The 20,084-nt window shown below is 42.5% G+C and overlaps 1 protein-coding gene across 2 annotated transcripts in view; it reads left to right on the top strand.

Annotated features, from left to right (window-relative positions):
• The first annotated feature begins 598 nt into the window (after window positions 1–598).
• The window catches only part of ITGA3 (integrin subunit alpha 3), an 80,157-nt gene continuing 60,671 nt past the window's right edge, over window positions 599–20,084 (top strand). The window contains exon 1 of one of the 2 annotated variants that reach the window (XM_020794020.3): window positions 599–1,132. In XM_020794020.3, the coding sequence (XP_020649679.3) occupies window positions 909–1,132 (224 nt within the window). In that variant the 5' untranslated portion in view covers window positions 599–908. The remainder of the gene's footprint in view (window positions 1,133–20,084) is intronic. The other variant, XM_020794021.3, reaches the window with a different exon arrangement.

The following is a 20,084-nucleotide window of genomic DNA, read 5'->3' on the forward strand; positions in this document are numbered from 1 at the left end:
TGAATTTTGCAGGAGTTAAAAGCCCTAGAGCCAACCCACTATTTCCTTTGTGCTGCATTAATGAAAACCTGTGTCCCTGGTGCATGTGCAGAGTGCACTTCCATCGTGTTCTAAGCCAGCACCCTGCAACCAGCTCCAATGCATCTACGTCCAGTTGGCAGGGCTTCACATCCATCCATCCATCCATCCATCTATCTATCTATCTATCTATCTATCTATCTATCTATCTATCTATCTATCTATCTATCTATCTATCTATCTATCTATCTATCTATCTATCTATCTATCTATCTATCTATCTATCTATCTATCTATCTATCTATCTAATATACTACCCACTCTACCCATGCCTGAGGTTTGCAGATCAGCGTGGGACCATTGCTATTACCATCCTTATCGTCGTTTTTTTTCAGTAATGTAAAAACCGGCTGCTACCTTTAAAGCAGTAACGTTCTGGCTTGCAAGCTGGGCAGGTGTCCAACCTGTCGGGGCCCCTTTAAGGCGCCAAGTGCCGGTCGCTCCGGCTCGCTGCCACTGTTTTCTCTTTTCCCCCGGAAGAAAAGGGCAGCCAGTAGCGGCCGCTTATACGTTCTGTGCAAGGTAGGGGAAAGAGTGGGGAGGTGGGGGGGGGGAGACCCAGCGCGCCTCCCCTTTTTAACCCTCGCCGGGCCGGCACAGACGGCACCGTCGGATCCTTTGGGAAAGGGAGGAGAACTGGGGGATCCCCCTCGCGTCGCAGAGGCGAGAGCTGGGAGTTTGCAACCAGGACGCGGAACGGAGGAGGAGGAGGAGGAGGAGGAGACGGGCAGAGGAGGAGAAAGGAAAACTCCAGGCACTGCGTGCGACCCGCGATCCGCCGTCCTCGTCCATCCATCCAGCAGGCAAACGAGCGACCCACCAGACACGACATGGCCCTTGGTCCCTCTCATCTAGCCCAGACCGGCGGCCGAAAAAGTGGACCGAAAGCGCTGTTTTTTTTAGGGTGCACCTTGTGGATGTCTTTTTGCCCCTTCCGATCTCTTGCTTTCAACCTGGACACGACGTACGTGGTCCTCAAGAAAGGGAAAACCCCGGACAGCTTCTTCGGGCTCTCCGTGGCTCTGCACCATCAAGCGAATCCGCACAAATACCTGTAAGTGAAAGGCAGCGGCGGCGGGGGATGAAGCGTCTCAGGTTCCTTGTTCTGAAGGGGAGAGGGAATGGACTCTTGGGTGAGGTTGGAAACCTTCTTTTCCCTCGATTTTCTTTCCTTCTTTCTCAACCCGAGGCGCATTTCTGGGATTTAAGGGGTTTAAGAGTTTTAACCGAGCTAACGGTGCAGGCTTTTGAGTTACACAGAACTCTCATCTAACCGGAATCTAGTTCTTATTGAGAGAAGATGTGTTTGGATTGTGTGACCTTCTTTATTGCTTAGGACTGCATTATTTTACCCTTTTACCTGGGTGTAATCCTCTGCTAGATTTCGAGAGACTTGATTGAACAGAAAGAAAGATGATTGCCTTACAGTTACTCAAAATTAACTGCAAGGCAATTACCTTTCTTTATGTTCCTTCAAGCACTGAATATTTTAAGACATTGCTCAGTAGAATAAAAGATGTGAGAAGCTGCTATTTCTCCATTCATTTCAGCGTAAATTCTGACAGTCCCAGGTCGGCTTTCAATTAAACACCATGCACTAGGTTCTTTTTCTGGAGTTAGAAAGTTAGTTTGATTCTGAGTTTCTTGATGGTAAAAAAAAATGGAGAATTTTTTAAAGTGCATCCTAGAAAATGGAGAAGTTACGTATTTTCAGGTTTGCTACTCTTTGGGTCTCTTTGTGTTTCCCTTCTCAGTGTCACTGGGAGTGCGTGTTTTTACAGATTTTACCATAGAAAAAGACTGCATATTATGTGTGTCTGAAGCCATTTCTATTCCACTCATGAAGCCGTGAATGGGTGCATATATAGACTCTACTTTTTTTTTCTTTCCCCGCCCTAAGATGTTTCATTCATTCATTATTTTTTAGTAGTCACATATATACAGGTACTCCATCTTCCCTTCACAATGCACTCACCGAGAATTACTGTACAGTACTTGATAAGCTTGTGACGAAGCAGAGATGCCTGAGGGATATTTTGCATCAGGTGCCAAAAGGACTTGGCTGATTGTTGGTAATATTTATACAGGGTTAGATCAGGAAGGAAAATACATTTACTGTTCTCCTTCAGGCTTCAAAATGTCTTGGGATGATGTCCCTGTGCGTCTCATTCACTGAAGCTGGACATTCCTTGTAAATGGAGTTTGAAACTTCATCTCAACAACATGGGGGGGGGGGAGTCAGGGTGGATGCCGAAAGTGGGAGTCATCTTGTCAAATGGAAGAAAGAATTTGGAAAAATTACTCTTTTGGACTACAGCTCCCAGAACAGACAACTCTACTGGTCAGCCGGCTGGACTATTTTGGGAAGTTGCCATCCTAGAAAGTAACTTTTCCCAACGGGGGCTGAAAGCATGGCACCAGAGGAGTGTTGGTGTGCACATATTTATTTGTATTAATAAGAAATTGCATAATTGTTCTTTATCTTCAGAAAGGAATCAAAGCAGTTAACGTTAGTGCTTTTTAAAAACATATAGTTAAGAAAAATAAATGAGATCGCAAAAACAGCAGATGTTTCCTTAAAAAAAGAAAGCTATGAAATATAAAATCATGCCTCAGGATAGGTAAGGGGTCTATTTGTCAGGTCAAAACCTGAGGGAATATTTATTATCTTTCTGTTGCTATATTTATATCCTGCTTTTTTGCCAATGATCTGAAGGTAGTATAGGTGGTCCTTCTTCCTCCTGCTTCATAAGTTACCCTTCCAAGGACTCTGGGTGGTAGGCCAGGGTGAGAGGGAGTGATGGCCCTAAAGACATCCGGTGTGTTTTGGAGATTTGGAGTTCAGTTGCTCCAGTTCTAGTTTGACACCAATTGTTACACCCTCTGCTGATACTGAGAGAGCTAGATATGCTTTCCTGTGCATGGGTTGCAAAGGGTTAGAAAAGTAAATATTATCCATATGCTGAATTCCTTCATACCCACTGAATTAAATCAGGGGTGGGGAAACTTTGGCAGCCTGTATGTTGTTAGACTACAAATCCCATCATTCTTGTCTACTGGCCATCTGGTTGGGGCCCCTGAAACCTGCCATTCAGCCTGAACTAAACACTTGGAGCCAAAAGTGAGACACTGCTTAATTGCTATGCAGTGATCTTTAGGAACAGCCTCACTAGGTGGCTGAGTGTTAAGTTGTGCAAATGAATGCGATGGGGCAGGGATGGGCATCCAGCTTTGGGCAGGGGGGCTGTAGGCAAGGTGCCCTTGTTGCCTCGCTCGTGTTGCTGCATTTTTGGACATAAAGACAGAGATGACAGCAGCTGCTGCTTCGCCGAGGTCACTTCACTTCTCTGTTGGGTTCCAAGCTTCATTCCACTTCTGCCCATCCATTGCACCCAGGGCTTTCCCATGCTGGGGAGAATGCGAAATCTGATGCTGGGGCAAAAAGTGCCAGAAGAAGCATGTAAAGTAGGGCCAGCCCAAAATCTTTTGCTATATTGAATAAGAAGGTGCTGTCAGCTTTCCTGTCCTTATATAGAAACTGGCTGGATTAGTAGTTCAGCGCATCAACAGGATAGTGTCTTTCACTGTATCTGATGTGTCAAGCTAGTTTACGGCAGTGATCTCCAACCTTGGGCCTCCAGATGTTCTTGGACTTCAGCTCTCAGAAATCCTGAGGTGGTGGTGAAGGCTTCTGGGAGTTGTAGTCCAAGAACATTTGGAGGCCCAAGGTTGGGACCGCTGGTTTAGGGCAGTGGTTCTTAACCTTGGGTTAGTCAGGTGTTTTTGAACTGCAACTCCCAGAAATCCCAGCCAGCATAGCTGGTGGTGAAGGCTTCTGGGAGTTGCAGTCCAAAAACACCTGAGTAACCCAAGGTTAAGAACCACTGGTTTAGGGGACTCAGTGCACCTTGATTAGTCAACACATCTGTCCTTCAGCAGAGGGAAACAGCCAAAGAGTCCATGACGAACAGGCAGGAAATTCCTTTCTGTATTTGCTACCTGAGAGTGTTGATATACAATGCCTAATGGTAGGGCCGGTGGTACATCTTCCTTTTCTTGGAATGCCTCTGGATGGTAAGAGCATCATCCAGACACTGTGCTTCATACTTTTCTAATAAGCATCTGGAACAGAAATGATTGGTATAGGGATAAAGCTTGGGGAAAACTTACATTTCTGGACTGTCCAGAATTCTCTTGACTAGCATGGTCAATGATATGTCTTATGCAGTTTGTGCTAATTTGACATTTATTCCCAGAGTAAGCAAAACACAAATCTATTTATGTCTCTTCAGGATTAAGTCTCAGTGCAACAAGGCATGGAAAGCTGAGGTCAGTTTTGCACAGCAGTTTTCAGGGCTAAAGGTCATGGCATGTTTTTATAAAAAACCTCCTTGGTTTTTTTCTGGCTTAAAAAAAATCTATTTTCAGAAGTTTGAGAGCTGCATGCCCACTTACCTTTGTAGGCAAATCCAAACATCAGCACAGATTTCCCCAGCTCTGAAATGGGTGATAATAACAATGTGTCATCAAGTCAATTCTGACTTATGGAGACCCCTTTTCAGGGTTTTCCAGGTAGAGGATACTCAGAACTGCTTTACCATTCCTGTCTTCTGGGGGTGCCCTGGGACTGTGTAGCTTGCCCAAGGCCATGCAGGCTGGCTCTACTCGCAGGAAGTGCAGTGGCAAATCAAACTCCCACAGCCAGATACCTAAACCACCGAATGCAAAGAAACAAAACAAAAACCACGTTGCACTTTAAAGACTAATAATTATATTTAAATGTAAGCTTTCGTGGACACATTCACTTTGTCAGACATATGGAAACAGAGTGAAACCACTGATGATCCAGGTAATCGCCATTATTTCTAACTTTGTGTATAAGCTCATGCAACTCTTAATGTTATGCAAATACTGTATGTGACCTTATTTTTGGTGATGTTACCCCAGATGCTGTAAGCCGCCCAGAGACCTTTGGGTAGTGTGGGCGGCATATAAATTAAATAAATAAATAAATAAAAAATAATAATGTGATTAATTAGTGATACTTCTGATCAGGGCTGGCTATTATCAAATTCTAGTTCCTGTGCTGGTTCATAACAATACTGCCTTTCAGGTAATATGGGTATTTTTAAAAAGCAACTACAGTACCAAACTGTTCCAGCTCAGAAGAGTTTCTTTTCTGGGTGACAATGCTCAGAATCTCGAAGCTCTTATGGATACAGGCTGCCCAGTATCAAGGTAGGCAATGTTGCTTAGGACCCATGAGGATCTTTTGGGACATGTTTCTTGTCTCCTACTTGCTGTTCTAATGAGTTGGCCTTGCCATATTTGGGAGTACAGGAAAAAACTTGCCCAGGGGCCAGAAGAATTGGTGGATGGATTCTGTTCTTTTTTGCCTTTCTTCTTGCACGTGGCACATCATCTTTGTTTGATCCCTCTGGGTTTGTTTAAGCAAGCACACACGCCCAGTCTTGCAGGCGCTTCGCTGTGGCTGATGCCTTCTCATTCAATTCTTCCTGCTGCTTGTCTGTTCGCCATATATAATCACAGTTGTGATGACATGAACAGAGATGGTTGCTGAAGGGGAACCACTGTCTTAAGGCAAGTTGGATGGTACCATCTCCAGACCGAACCTGCAAAGATTTTGAATTTTCTGTGGAAGGAGCAGCTGCAGCACTTGGGAGTTCTTGTTTGAAAACTGCTTTCCATCTTCATTTTCAGCAAAGTGAAATGCAGTGAATGCGAGTCTCTGTTCTTTAATAAGACTGGCTCCCATATATTCTATGCTGGCATTGAAAAATCCAGTGCTTTCCTTTGGTCTTGCTTAAATGGGAATTTTATTTATGGGGTTTTTACCCTCTTTCCTCTGTTCTTTTCTCCCTCTGCCCATATGTCTCTCATAATAACTGTGTATGGTTGGAGGCTCTGGCAGTGTGGTTGGTCCAAGATTCCCTGCCCCTCCCGGACATCCTTGGCTTGGAAGGATTTTGAACGGAACTTCTCCCCTGACCATCCTTAACCGCTACTCTGGGTGCTAAGCTTCTTCTTCATGAGTGGAAAATCATTTTATCCCACCTTTCTTCTTAAAAAGGACCCAAGGTGGCTTACATTTTCCCCCTCCTGGACGTACTATAGCCATGCACCAGATTTTAATAAGGAGAGAAAGCATCTACTTCTAGTAGTGGCCATGAAGTCTGGAAATCCCATCCTTGTAGGGTGTTCATTTTTGAGTGGTCAAAGCAAAGGCTATTACTTTGGACTGATTCAGTGATTCATATCTGAGAATGAGGGTGGGAAGTCCAGGCTGCCAGGAAGAGATTAGGTGAGCAAGTGATCAGGACAGAAGGAAGGGAGCTGGCCTTTGATCAGGGGCAGCCATAAAATGCAGCCGGAGGCCAGAATTTCATTTCAATTACAGTGCTTGCAGGGAACAAAGTTGAAAGATGCCTAAAGTGCCAGTCCCTGAAGCTAGCCGTCTGAAATTTGGCACCTTTATTCCCCCTCTGTAAGGTCTATTAAGTCTCCGAGCTTTATGTATTCAATCAATGCAGCACTTATGGGCATGCAATTTATGTCCCACCATTTATATAAAACAAGATCTAGCAAATGACTGAGATGATGCTATTGAAATAACCCACTTCTGGTCGAAAAGAATCTAATTATCTTAACATTTTAATTTATTTTTACCTATGTTTCATAGATCTCCATAGTTTTAAATTGTGCAAAGCTCTGATGCAAATAAAGAAAAGAAAGTTTAGAAAGAAAAGCTACCTTAGGGTTTGTTAACACCTAGCTGCTCTGATTTTCTTTATTTGATCATTTCTCTTTAAATTGGGTATGAACTGGGCAGATATTCAAAGAGGACACCTCTAGGCTGAGGACTGCCCTGTGTAAAGTAGGACACATGGGCATTCTACTCCCATGTGAGGTCATGGGTCCTGCAACCACTTTTATCATGCAGCAAGGCTCATTCTGGGGAATGTGTGATGGGACAATTTCACTTGGATATTTTCCCTTTCTCTTTGATAAGCTGGCTTGCATCTTAAGAGGGTCTGAAGTGTCTGATATGAGTGCAGTGCTAGAGTGTCCAGCAAAGTTAAGATGTGTTATAAATAACAATTTTAAAAAGGAAAAAGAGAAGAAAATAAGAGGCAAAAAACAGCACAGAATTGCGTAACATTTTTAATATGTCATATGTGTAGCAGGTATGTTTTATATGCATAGAAGCAATTTTAAGGATAATTATTGTAATTTAAAAAAATGAGGCAATGCATCTCATCCAAGTGAAAAGACCTTGACCAGACAACCTGGTTGCCTTCTGTCTGCTAGGCAGGTACTGCTGACGAGTGGATTTAGGCCCCCTTCAGTTCTTCCATTTTATGTTATCCTTATCTTTTGTGAATGAGACCTAAAATGTGATTAACCTAGTCTAGACTTGCTCTCTATGCCATGGACTCTGTTTCCATACATGATCTCCAGAGATGGGCACAAATCAGAAAAAATTGTGATTTGTGATTCAACAAATTATAAATTGCAATTTTTTTTAATTTGTCAATTCATTTTTTACTTCAAAGTCCTATAAAACAGTCCCCCCCCCCAAGCACCTAGATATACCAAATTCACAGGGAAGCTTCCCCTGACTTTCCCCTACAAGCCCTACGTGGTTGGTGAAGTTTGGGTTTTGGACATCTGAAATATACACTCACAAGGAGAGTCCCCCCAGAAAAGTTTCCCCTAGGAACCTAGAGACATCAAACCTACTGAGAAGCTTTTCCTGAGTTTCTTCTACAATCCCTCCAAGTTTGGTGAAGAATGGGTGTCAGACATCCAAGTTATACACCCATAATATGGGCCTGTCCAGGAAAGTGCCCTTTAGGAGCTGGCGTGGGGAAACCCAATCTTCACCAAACAGGGAGACATTGTAGAGGAGAGTTACAGGAAGTTTCTCTGTGATGTTGGTGTCCCTAGGTGCCTGGGGGGAAAACTTTCCTGTGGGGCCCCTCATTTTTGGTGTATAACCTAGACATCTGAAACCTAATCTCCACCAACCTTGGAGGGACTGTAGATAAGAGTCAGAGGAAGTTTACCTGCAATTTTGGTGCCTTGGGGGCTCTTTTATAGCCCAACAAATCAATAAATCAAAAAGTGCTAAAAATTCATTGATTCATATTCATCAGGGGCATTCTTACGAATATGAATTGATGAATGAACAACTTTTGAACAAATGTGCTGATAAATTTTTTAATTCATGCCTATCTCTAATGATCTCATAAACTTGTACAGGAAACTACGTCTACATTCCACTCATCCAGCAGGCTCTCCTTCACACACATCATTCTGCACTTCTTCTTTCTTTCTTTCTTTCTTTCTTTCTTTCTTTCTTTCTTTCTTTCTTTCTTTCTTTCTTTCTTTCTTTCTTTCTTTCTTTCTTTCTTGCAGAAACATTCTCTTTTTTTCTTTTGATGTGCACCTAGTCTGATTTTTGTAGTGCGGGCTTGTGCCACAGTTAGGGCCCAGTGGGTGGGAGAGGGTGCCATTTATCCCAGCTGTCCAAATTAAAAATTACAGCTTTGCCAGAACTGGCTGTGGAGGTGTTGCATCTTCCCAATTCAAACTCGTGTGAGTTTATGTGTGCCCAAGACAAGTCCAGACATGGATTTACTTTTTTTTTATCTCACATTGAACTTACAAGAGGGAGCTCACATTTTTTTAAAAAAAATGTTCTTGGATATAGAAAAGTTGAATGCCAGGGGAAAGGGATATAGCTTGATATATATATATTTTTTTGCCCTTGATGTATTTATCTTTCTATCTGCAGGGAGTTTTCAATTTTGTTTTTCAGTGGAAGGCCATTTGGCTATGTGACTCATTCACCTGCAGTCCAAAGTGGTATAGCAGTTTACTTGCTGTTTCTTAAAAGAACAAAGCCTCTTGTAAAAGAACTGTATAAAGAAGGGGAGGATAAATTCCTTAGGAGTCAGGCAGAGCTTTCAAAGCCTTTATGTTGTTGTTGTTGTTTTTAAGCAAATTTTCCATTGCATTGCTTTAAATTCAGCATGATGGTCCTAAAGGCCTTTTACAACGCGGATTCACTCGGGCTGGTTGGGGCTTGTTCACTGCAACACAGAGGCCTACTGGCAGGCTCATCCATGGAGGTCAAGGTATGAGTTTCCCATGGACCTGTGAACATTCTTCCAGTTCTTTGTCAGATTGGCTAAATTCTGCTGTGCTTTACAAAAGACCTTTTCAACCACCGGATTTTTCCTCCTGATTAACTGAACTGCCTCTCTTAGCTAAGGTCTTGGTTGCCATGGAGATGTGTGTCATATTGTTGAAGAGGCAGTCTCTCTCTCTCTTTCTCTCTCCCTCTCTTTTTCCTTCTATTTTTACTTAACTGGATATAAATCAAAGCTAACTTCACTAATGTTAAGTGCCCTGAGACTGTATTTACTGTAGCTGATGGTGTGTTTGTGTTTGTGTGTGTACACACACACGTGCACATATGGGCTCACCAGCCACATATTTGGGGAGGGGGTCATGCTCCTCTGCCTTTCATAGCTATCAGCCTAGATGGAAATTGGTTGTGAAGTGGAGCTTTTTGTAATATGGCGATAGAAATAAGAGTGATAGCCCTAATTTTTCCAAAGGCACAGCAGCCTTGCCAAGAAGAAAAACTGGCAACCCTACTGATGCCCATTTGGCATTCAGTCAGTGTGGGTATTCTGTGCAGTTGTTCCAAATAGATTCTGTAGTTAATTCTGCAAAGTTCTTTGTGATTTTAGTTTGTTTCGTTTACTTTACATGACTGGATTCCTGTTTTGCTGACATTGTAAAGATTGCCGGCTGGGAGGAGAGAGACAACATAGGAAGAAGCATTAAACTGCGTTGTATGAGTACACCTTCTAGCTCAGTATTGTTTGCATTGTCCTTAATATGCTTTTATTAGTGCACTTTTATCATTTTAAATGTTTTTAAATCACTTAACAGATTTTTAATAAGTAGTGTAGTTTAAATGCTTTTTAATCAGTAATTTCTTGTGTTTTTAGTTTCACCTTTTTCAGCGTTGTGAGCCACCTTGGGTCCCTTCACCAGGAGAAAGACAGCTTACAAATGATAATGAATGAATGAAGGCTTGCCCATAGGCTATGGATGCTAAAGAATCTGCTTTATTAAACTGACTGAATATATGAAGCCCAAGAAGGCTTCTGAGCATATATAGAGTGCCTTTCAATTTCCCCTGGAGTAACTGCACCATATCTAGGATTAGCTTTGAGGGCTTCCAGGGCAGATGATTTGACATCAGAACTAGCTTCTCTTTGAAGTACTGCCTGAGACCAATTTGGAAGGCCCTTCTATTTTTATCATTTGACCATCCATGTTTTCCAATGCAGCTACTCCTGTTGTGGGTTTTAGTGTCAGCTTTGGAAAAGAAAAAAAAGCTTATTAGCACCACTAGAGCAAAAACACTGGGAGAAAACAGAGGGAAGACGGGAAGAGGGACCCAGGCTCAATGTCTTGTACATTTCCAAGACAGCTGAAGAATCTCTTGTCTGTCCTCTCACCCCCCCCCCCCCCCGCCGCCTTTCACTTGCTCTTACCCATTTAACAAGGATATCTCGTGCCCTGGAGTGGATTTTGGACAGCAGCAGCTGCACAATTTGAAAAGCCTCAATGGAGGCATTCCAAATACGTATTCATTTGAAAAGCTCTTGATGAAGTTCAGGATGATCCTATTTTTCACTCTTTTTTTCCCCTTGAAGAGCAGCCTTCCGGTAGGCGAAAGGGAAGAAAGAAGGAAGGGGACAGCTGCATTGCTGAACGTGACCGTGTGTGCCCAAGAAGGCTCGCAGATGATGTGAATTGTGGGTTGCATGTTAGGAAGTGTGGGATTTCCCTGGGTTCCAGATGTCCACATTCGTCATGTGTTCCTGCCAAGAGAGGAGAGTTTAACTAGAGTCAAAGATTAATCCCAGAACCAATTTTCAATGTTGGCATGCATGGAGATTTTTGCTTTCTAGTAAACCTGAAGAATGCCTGGCTTGGACTGGTTTGGGGGAACATAAGAGGTTGCTTTATCTTGAATGAAACCATTGCTCCATCAAGCCCAGAAGTTTCAACTCTTGACAAGCAACAATGGTTCTCCCAGGTTTCATACGGATGTTTTCCTAGCCCTGTCTGGAGATCCTGATGATCTCTTGTTCAAGTATTAACGTGTACAGTGGTGCCTCGCAAGACGATGTCAATTCATTCCATGAAAATCGCTGTTTTGCGAAAACATCATCTTGCAAAATGCGGTTCCCCTTTGGAATGCATTGAAATCCATTTAATGCGTTCCAGTGAGGAAAATAGTCATCGTCTTGCGAAAATCGCCCATAGGGAAAACTGTTTTGCGAGTCGTGGACCTAGCTGTCAAAATTGTTGTCTTGCGAAAAACTCCTGAAAAAAAACAAAAAATGTCTTGCGAAGCACGGACCGAAACACTGTCCAGCAAAAATCGCCCATAGGGAAAACTGTTTTGCAAAGTGCTATAGTGATTGCAAAACCTCATCGTCTTGCGAATAAACCGTTTTGCAAGGTAATCGTCTAGCGAGGCACCACTGTACTAATCAGCAGTATAAATTGAAGATGGGGAAATCTATGTGATCAGTGCTTACAGGGTGGTATGTGGGCTAGATCAGCTAGACTGCGAAGTGTAACTGTTCCAAACTTTCTGAGATGTGACCATAAACTCTTGTGGCCACTGAAATATATAAAAGCTAGAGAATTAGGAATGGTGTTTCATTTTGGTTTTTTACATGGCAAGATTTTAAACTCCATTCACTTCCAATACTCAAAACAATTTTTTTTCATCCATAATGCATCTTTTGCACCAAGTGAAACGAAGCAACAGAAAATCCCCAAACCTGAAATCTGCCCACTTTGGACTACGAATCTTTTTATCAGATGCTTGATATGTTGTTATGAGCTGGGATGTCTGGAACACACTCTGTATTTAGGTGAAGTGAATTCTAGTCTTTATAAATTTGGTTTTCTTTAAGAATCTTGGTGCTTGTCTGCATAGGGAAGTGAGTTAGGTCAGGTTAAATTGGGTTCCTTCCTGTGGTAATGAACTTTCTGTTCATTCCGGAAAGTTATATTTTCATTCACACACACTGTGACTTTGTAGAAAGATCCTCCATCACCACATGAATTATTATTGTGAACTAATATGGAGAAAATAAAGTAAATCCATGCTGATGAGCCAGAAAAGTACGAGTAGTGACTGGAAATATGCTTCAGGATTAGCTTTTCATACTGTGGTTGCTTAAAATTAGATTGAACTTTACTGTGCTGTGAGTGGACCAAAACAGGGAATAAAATCATGTTCTCGCCATCCTCTGAGCTTGTTGGAAAAAGAAGAAACAGAGGCATCACTCCCTCAAGATCACCTTAGAAACTATCAATGTGTTTCTCTCCTTTCTCCTCTGGAAAGCTCAGGGCAGTATATTGTGTCGCTGCTGGAGCTTTACAATAACCTTGCAAGCTAGATTAGTTTGAGAGGCTGGCTGAGGATCAATCAGTGAGTTTGTGTCTAAGTTAGGATTTGAACCCAAGTTTCCCTAACATGGCACTCTAACAATGACACTGTGTTGGAACTTCTTCCCTCTTTTTCTCACCATGAAAAAAAAATCATTCTGTACCTGCTATACAGTATATGTCTTATATGGGTTCTGCTTGCAAAAATGATCCCTGAGAAAAAAAGTCAGGAGGAAAGAAGAAAGGGCAAGCAGGTTTGTTTGAGAAGTGTAACTCTGAGGCTCTCGGAAATGCTTTTTTTTTTTTACCTTTGAGAAGAGATTAGGTTGCAGAAATCAGATGTTGAAAAAGTTGTGTTGTAAAGGCAACTCACGGGTCTTTTCTGCTCCTTTGCCCCCAATTGCTGCTTGACTCATATAACTGTCTTATCTGGACTGGGTGTAGGGGCTCATCTTGTATAATTCCACGCCTTTTAGAGCTCTCTGCATTAAAGCTTGTAACCTGGAGCCGATTGCAGATTCCCCCTTTCCACAGATTCTTGTGGTTTTCAGCTTTTCTGCTCTAGGCAAAGGTGCAAGTTCTTAAACCAGTGGTTCCCAGTTTTTGGGACTGCAACTCCCAGAAACCCCGGCCACATAGCTAGTGGAGAAGGCTTCTGGGAGTTGTGTTACCCAAGCTTGGAAATCACTGTAGTCCATATGGTTCAATACATATTTCAACAAATAAGAAGTCTTCCTGAATCTGAAGCCTGCCTGCAATTAATGTATTTTTTCCCTGTTTTCCCTCCCCCCATCTCCAAACCTTACCCCATCCCTTGGCAAAGCAAGTTGTTTCTCTTTCACCAGGGCAACCAAGCAATAACTTCGGACACCTTCCTTTTACCCGTTGCCTGGCAATTGGTGCTTTATCAGCCATGTGTCGGAAGGCTGGGTAGATTTTTTTTTTCAGATGTGTCAGTATGATCAGTGGTGTGCATGTGTATCGAGAGATTGGAAATCTGTCCGTTTTTGCTTTCACTCGCATCTCAATATTGGAACTCTCAGTTTTCTTCTTTCTCAAATGTGGAGGAAGTTGTAGACACGCACCAGTTACTGTATTTTCCCGTGTATAAGATGATCCCCACTTTTCTAACCCCACATTAGAAAATTTGATCGCTGCTTTCCCCTTCCACTTCTTAAGCCCCACGAAAGCAGGATTAAAGGGCTGCGGAAGTGGAGGGGGAAAGCAGCCATTTTAGGAAGGGGCAGGGAAAGCAGCCATCAAAGGGCTGCAGGATCAAAGGGCTGTGATCCTGCAGTGCTTTGATCCCTTCCCCCCTTACTTCTGTATATAATACGACCCTCAATTTTTAGTCTGAAGATTTTAGATAAAAGTCTCGTACATGGAAAAATACAGTATCTTTTAAAAAATGATATTCTCCTCTGTCTACCTGCAGATTAGACAATGCTGTACTTCCCCACCATAAGCTGCAGAAGACAGGGCTATAATTAGGGCAGGGCAATGGAGATTTTGTCCCAGGGCACCAAAATCTAGAGGTGTATCTGCTGATGAGCATTAGGAAAACAAATGGAAACCCTTCCCAGTATTATTCTATATACAATGGGGTCTTGACTTAAGAACGGCTCGAGTTAAGAACATTTTGACTTAAGAACCACTCTCATAGGAAAATATTGACTTGACTTACATACTTAGATTTGAGTTAAGAACTTAAAAAAAACCACGTGGGAGGCAGGGAAAGTGCAAAATGTGAACTTTCAGTTAACTGTTGGCCAGTGAAAAGGGTGCCTGTCTGCTTCCTCACTCCTCCCAGCGTTTAGAGAGTGGATTGGGAGACAGTCTTCAGACTGCCTGGTACTGTACTGCCTGGACTGTATTTTCCCTGCCTTCCCTGAACCTTTCTTGACCTAAGAAAAAAAGAAGCAAAATATCCCCCTCTAGTGGTCGAAGGCGGAATAGCAGCTTCCCATTAGTTTCTATGGACGGAAAAGAGCAGATACGGATCAAATGGTTTTCAATGCATTCCTATGGGAAATGCAGATTTGACCTGAGAACTTTTTGACTTGAGAACCGCCTTCCAATACGGATTAAGTTCTCAAGTCAAGACCCCACTGTATATATATTTAAATATACAGAACACTTTCAGTGGCACCACATCCTGCTCCTGGGTTCTTGGTTGGGGCTAGTACTCATGTGGGTAAAAGAAAGGGGAACCCTCAAGAAAAAAACAAACACGTGGTGGCAATTGTGATTAGGGGTGTGCCATTCATATCTTTTTCTCCTTTGGACTCAGAGAATTGTCCAGAAAAGCTGAAGGCAGAATTCTGGGAGTTGCAAGTCCACAGACACACCTAAATTTCACTAATCTGGGCCATATTCCATGCTGCATGGCTGTCTTGGGTCCACTGTTGTTAATACACCAAAGAAATGTGCCCCAAGGCTTTCTGGGAGGCCTAATAGTGGAGACTGTAGTCTCACTTCTCTTTAGGCTCTATTAGAAGACTCCCAAAAGAACGACACCTCCCACAAAGACGTAGTAGACCTTCCAGGAAACACTGGAACAGTTTCCTTTTTTGCATTTTAGCAACAATAGGTATGTATGGGTTTGCTAAAGATAATAAATAAATAAGACAAGTAGTGTAGAAGGTAGGCCTCATTCCAGGTGAGTGAAATATAGAGTTGTGGGAGTCTGTAGGTGTGTGTCTGTGGGCTGGAACTCCCAGAATTCTGCCTGAAGATTTCTTGGACAAGCCTGGGAGTTGAAAGGGGGGGGGGGAAGGAAAGGAAAAAGAAAGGATATGATCCAATTGTAATTCCTTGCTATCATGGTTCAATGCAGTAGGATTCAAACTTAGGCTTGCTCTAGTTGAATACTCAGAACTCTGGACCTGGATGGATTGATCTTTACATTTCAGTTTCTCCCACATTCAGTTTGTCAGGATCTGGGTGGTGGCAGGACTTGCCCTGCACCATTGCCCTGGCAGCTGCAGGATCGGGGCCAGCTAGGTGGGAAGGAAGAGCCCAACCTTTGCAGAATCAAGCTCTGTCGGGCAGCAGCTGCCCAGGCTCTCATGAGGTCCACCTGGGAGTCCCGAGGGAAGGACTACTTAAGGAAGGACTCTCCCTCCCAGAAGTGGTTTTAGCAACTTAGGTTTTTTTCAGATCCTGCATTCCTGCTCTGGCTCAGTGCTCACACTCCTGTGCTCTGGTTTCTGCTACTATCCTGACTAGTTGGTCCATGTGTGAGTTTGGGCTTGGCCCTCTGTGCTGTTGGCTGGGTCCTGGTGCCCTTGCTGTTGAAGGCAACTGTGCACAACCTGGACCTTGACATGTTTCTTAAATCTCAAATTCTTTCTGTCCAGAATATGAAACTATTTACAAACTGTAATTTCCTATTTTTAAAAAATTAGCTCAAATGAAATCTCACCTAGTCCTAGTCAGGAGCCAAACTCTGAAATATCTTACCTCCCCTCCCGACCCCACTTCCCCCCCCTTCAGTACAGGTCCACAAAAGCTGTGATCTGAAAGCTGTATCTCTAACTTAAAAATTATTTTTTGCAATCTCTGGGCAGGAAGCGCAGCTCCATTTACCATCTCCCACAAGGCCTCTGTCCTATTTTTAAAAGGGTCACCCAGGTTTTCCTATTGTGTACAGCATCTGATGCAAAGCAGATGCTGACTAAGGGGATATTTTTTAAAAGGAGGAGGCCTGGTGTAAATGTGGAGGTGACCCTGGATTTCACAACTTTTATATGTGGAACCTGAACCACTGGTGCACCGAAGTCTAGACATTGTTGTGAGATGGAGCTTTAATGACCAAGAATGGGACATCGTGGCGACTCACTTGATTATGAAGCTTTTTGCATTTATGGCTTGAGTAGCAGCCCGGGCTGTGGATTTAACTTTTCCAGCTCCATCAAGAAGCTATTTGTGCTCTCTCTCTCTGGCAAAATTTACAGAACCTTCAGCTGGTGGGGGAAGGGGGGGGTTACATCTTTGTTTTGTATGTTTGGATAGGGTCCAAAGTGGAAGGAGCAAATCGAAAGGGAACAGGTGCTCCGAGGAACTGCTGCAGCACCCACAGTCTGGTAGCTATGCTTTGGACTAATTGTAAAATCCAATAAAACAAAACTTTATTATTGTGGTCATTGACCAATATCCAAAATACAAACCAACCACAGATACATAAAATGTGTTATTATGAGGAACTGCATTGCTGTCATTCTAAGATCATAACCTAAAAATCTCCTAGCAGCATAATTAGTAATGTGGGTGTGTTTAGCTCTTAAAAGGCTGCTACAGTTAACTAAAACTGATTATAAATTTGCTAAAACCTTTCTTTCATGAATTTTGACTGCAGCTACACCACCTTTTGCAGCAATTAAAGAAAAGCAAAAAAGCATGCTGCTTATATATCACCCCATAGCTCTTAAAGCGCTCTCTGGGCAGTTTTACAATTTAATTAGGGAGACTACACAGTGCCTCCCCCCCCCCCCGCTAGTATTTGGGTACTCAGTTTACTGACCTCAAAAGGATGGAAGGATGAGTTAACCCCAGGTAGCTGGGATTGAACCCAGATCATGAGCAGAGTTTTTGTTTCAGTACTGCCATTTAATACTGCGCCATGAAGTTCCTTCATACTTGTATTCTGTCCTGAAACCAATACAGTGGACCCTTGACTTACAGACAGCTTGACTTACAGACTTTTTGAGTTACAGACTTCTCTGGCCGCAAAATTTAGGTTTGACTTGCAGACTGAGATTTGACTTACAGACCAGAAAAAAACCAAAATGGAACAAAAACGGCCTGTTACGGGATTAATCGGTTTTCAATGCACTGTAGGTCAATGGAGACTTGACTTACAGACTTTTTGACTTGAGAACCGCCTTCCAATACGGATTAAGTTCTCAAGTCAAGACCCCACTGTACTGTAAAAGGTTTTAATGTGCCTCTGATTGTCCAGAAAATTACTTTAAACATGGTTTGATAAAAGTTTTCTGAATATCCAGATGAAATGGGCAGCCCAAAAGAACATGAGTTATTGTTTCTGTTCCTCCTGAATTACAAGGACATTTGTGTTGGCATTATGGAATTTCTTTAAAACTTCCTCTCCTCGACTGCGGATGACAGAGCATTCAGCTGGGCAAGAGTGAAAGCTAAAGCAAAAAGCAAAGTGTGCTGCTTATATATACTGCCCCATACCACTTCAAGTACTCTCTGGGTGGTTTACAAGTTAATTATGCAGGCTACACATTCCCCCCCCCCCCAGCAAGCTGGGTACTTATTTTACTGACCTCGGAAGGATAGAAGGCTGAGTCAACCTTGAGCCGGCTACCTGGGATTGAACCCCAGGTCGTGAGCACAGTTTTGGCTGCAGCACAGCAGCCTTAACTACTAAGGACAAGAATTGCTCTCTTGATTTCTGTGCCACGAAGGCTCTCCAGTGTTTTTGTACTGAAAGTAAATAAAAAATAATTTGCTGGTTAAAAAAAGCAACAGTGCTGTATTGATTAGAATATTGTTTGACGTTGCACCTAGATCCTGTTGCTCTTGGCCTCTGCAATTTGTTGTCTGAAGGCTAATCTAGGTGCATCATATCCCATATGGACAAAGCCTTCCATAGAAAAGCCATACCTTCTAAATTTGGCAGGTACTGTAGTGTTTTCTTCCAAACCGGTGTATAATAGTTCTGTAATATTAGAGGGGTTAAACCTATTGGCAGAAAAATTAGCTTCCGCCAAAAATTGAAGATGACTAGTCAAACCCTAGTTTTCAACCTTCAGATATCCGCAGATATCCCATCTCCAACTGCAAAATCCAGTAAATGGATGACTCTTCTCCAGTTGTTGCTGGGAATTCTGGAAAGAAACCTTCAAAGAAAGAGTCTTGCTCCCCTCCCCCCCACCCCAATAGCTTTTTCCTCAAGCAAAACCTTAGATTTGTGTTTTAGGACTACAAGGAAGGCAGAAGCCGTGATCAAAGTTCAGATGAGCTGGCAAACATTTCAGCATACAGGAAGGAGATGTTACGATAGGTTTTTGGCTTTGAAGCTCCTGCTCCCCCATGTGCCATAAAGGTTGAGCTGAACAGATCGGCCAATCTGTGGTGTTGTCATGTGTTTTTACCCATGTTTCTGTTTCATTTTTACATCAATCAATGCTACCCTGTTTCCCCGAAAATAAGATCTAACCTGAAAATAAGCCCTAGATTTTTCAGGATGCTCATAATATAAGCCCTACCCCCCAAAATAAGCCCCACTTAAGTGAAACCCCGCCCTCCACCCTTGTGCAGCAACCAGAAGAAGAGGACATAACTGTATTTGAATAAATGTAGATGGTTGTCCATGGGAAAAAAAATCCCCTGAAAATAAGCCCTAATGCAGTTTTTGGAGCAAAAATTAATATAAGACCCTGTCTTATTTTGGGGGAAACACGGTACATTTTTTTAAAAAAACTTCTCCTTAGATTATATATTTTAAACAATTTATGTCCATATTAGTTTTATGAATAAATCTATAAAAAATATAAGCCTAAAAAAAAGTTAGCAGCCTGCTACAATACTAAAAGCTTGCATTTCCAGAAAGAGCTTTTGTTCCTCAGCACTTAGTATAGAAACTATTTGAGCAGAGGTGGGGGGGTAGAAACCTCTCTGTCACATTTCCTTGCCTCCATGAGGGAGTGCTTGATTGTTTCCTGCAATGAGATGATTTGATAAATTGCAAGAGTGCTCTAAAACGTGCATTTAACATTTTTCTACTTCTAAACTGCCAGCATTTTTGAAAATGTTAAATCTGGTAGGTAACTAAATTCTGATCTTTGATATTAGCCCACAAGATGCAGATTAGGCAATTTCAAATAGGAACTGGCAAAAATTAAATACAGTACTTCAAACATTCCTACTGGATCTGTGCTCTCCATATCTCCTTGCTTCATTTTTATGGCTCTGAATTACTGTCTTGTCCTTTACTTTTCTTTCCACGCCTCCTTCTTTCCCACATGGAATGATCACACTCCTCTTTTGCACAGTAAACCAGGCTGAACTGAGATGTGGAATGTGGATTTTATACACAGCTATAATAAAGAGATTTTATACACAACTGTAATGCAGGGGTGAGGAATCTGTGGTCTGCTTGGTTTAAGCCTACAATTCCCATCAATCCTAGCCAGCAGATCCAGTGGTGGCAAAGGATGGGAGTTGCAATCCAGCAAAATCAGGAGGGCCAGAAGTTGTTGCTTCTGCTCTTATGTATATTTTCCTTTATTGGTAGTATCCTGGGGAGTTTTAATGGGACCTACTTTTGAATGGTTAATGGGTGCATTGTCTGCTTCGTGTCAGATTCAGGTCAATCTTTTCCTGAAACAGATAGCCACATCTGGTTGTTCCAAAGTGACACTGACAGTTGCCATAAATCTTGGAGGATTTCTTTTAAGACTCTGTATTAAATTTTCATTTTTGTTCCATTAGCAGCTTCTAGGCTTCAGCTGCCTTTTTGC

This window comes from Pogona vitticeps, chromosome 6 (genome assembly GCF_051106095.1).
Source record: "Pogona vitticeps strain Pit_001003342236 chromosome 6, PviZW2.1, whole genome shotgun sequence".
Classification (NCBI taxonomy): domain Eukaryota; kingdom Metazoa; phylum Chordata; class Lepidosauria; order Squamata; family Agamidae; genus Pogona; species Pogona vitticeps.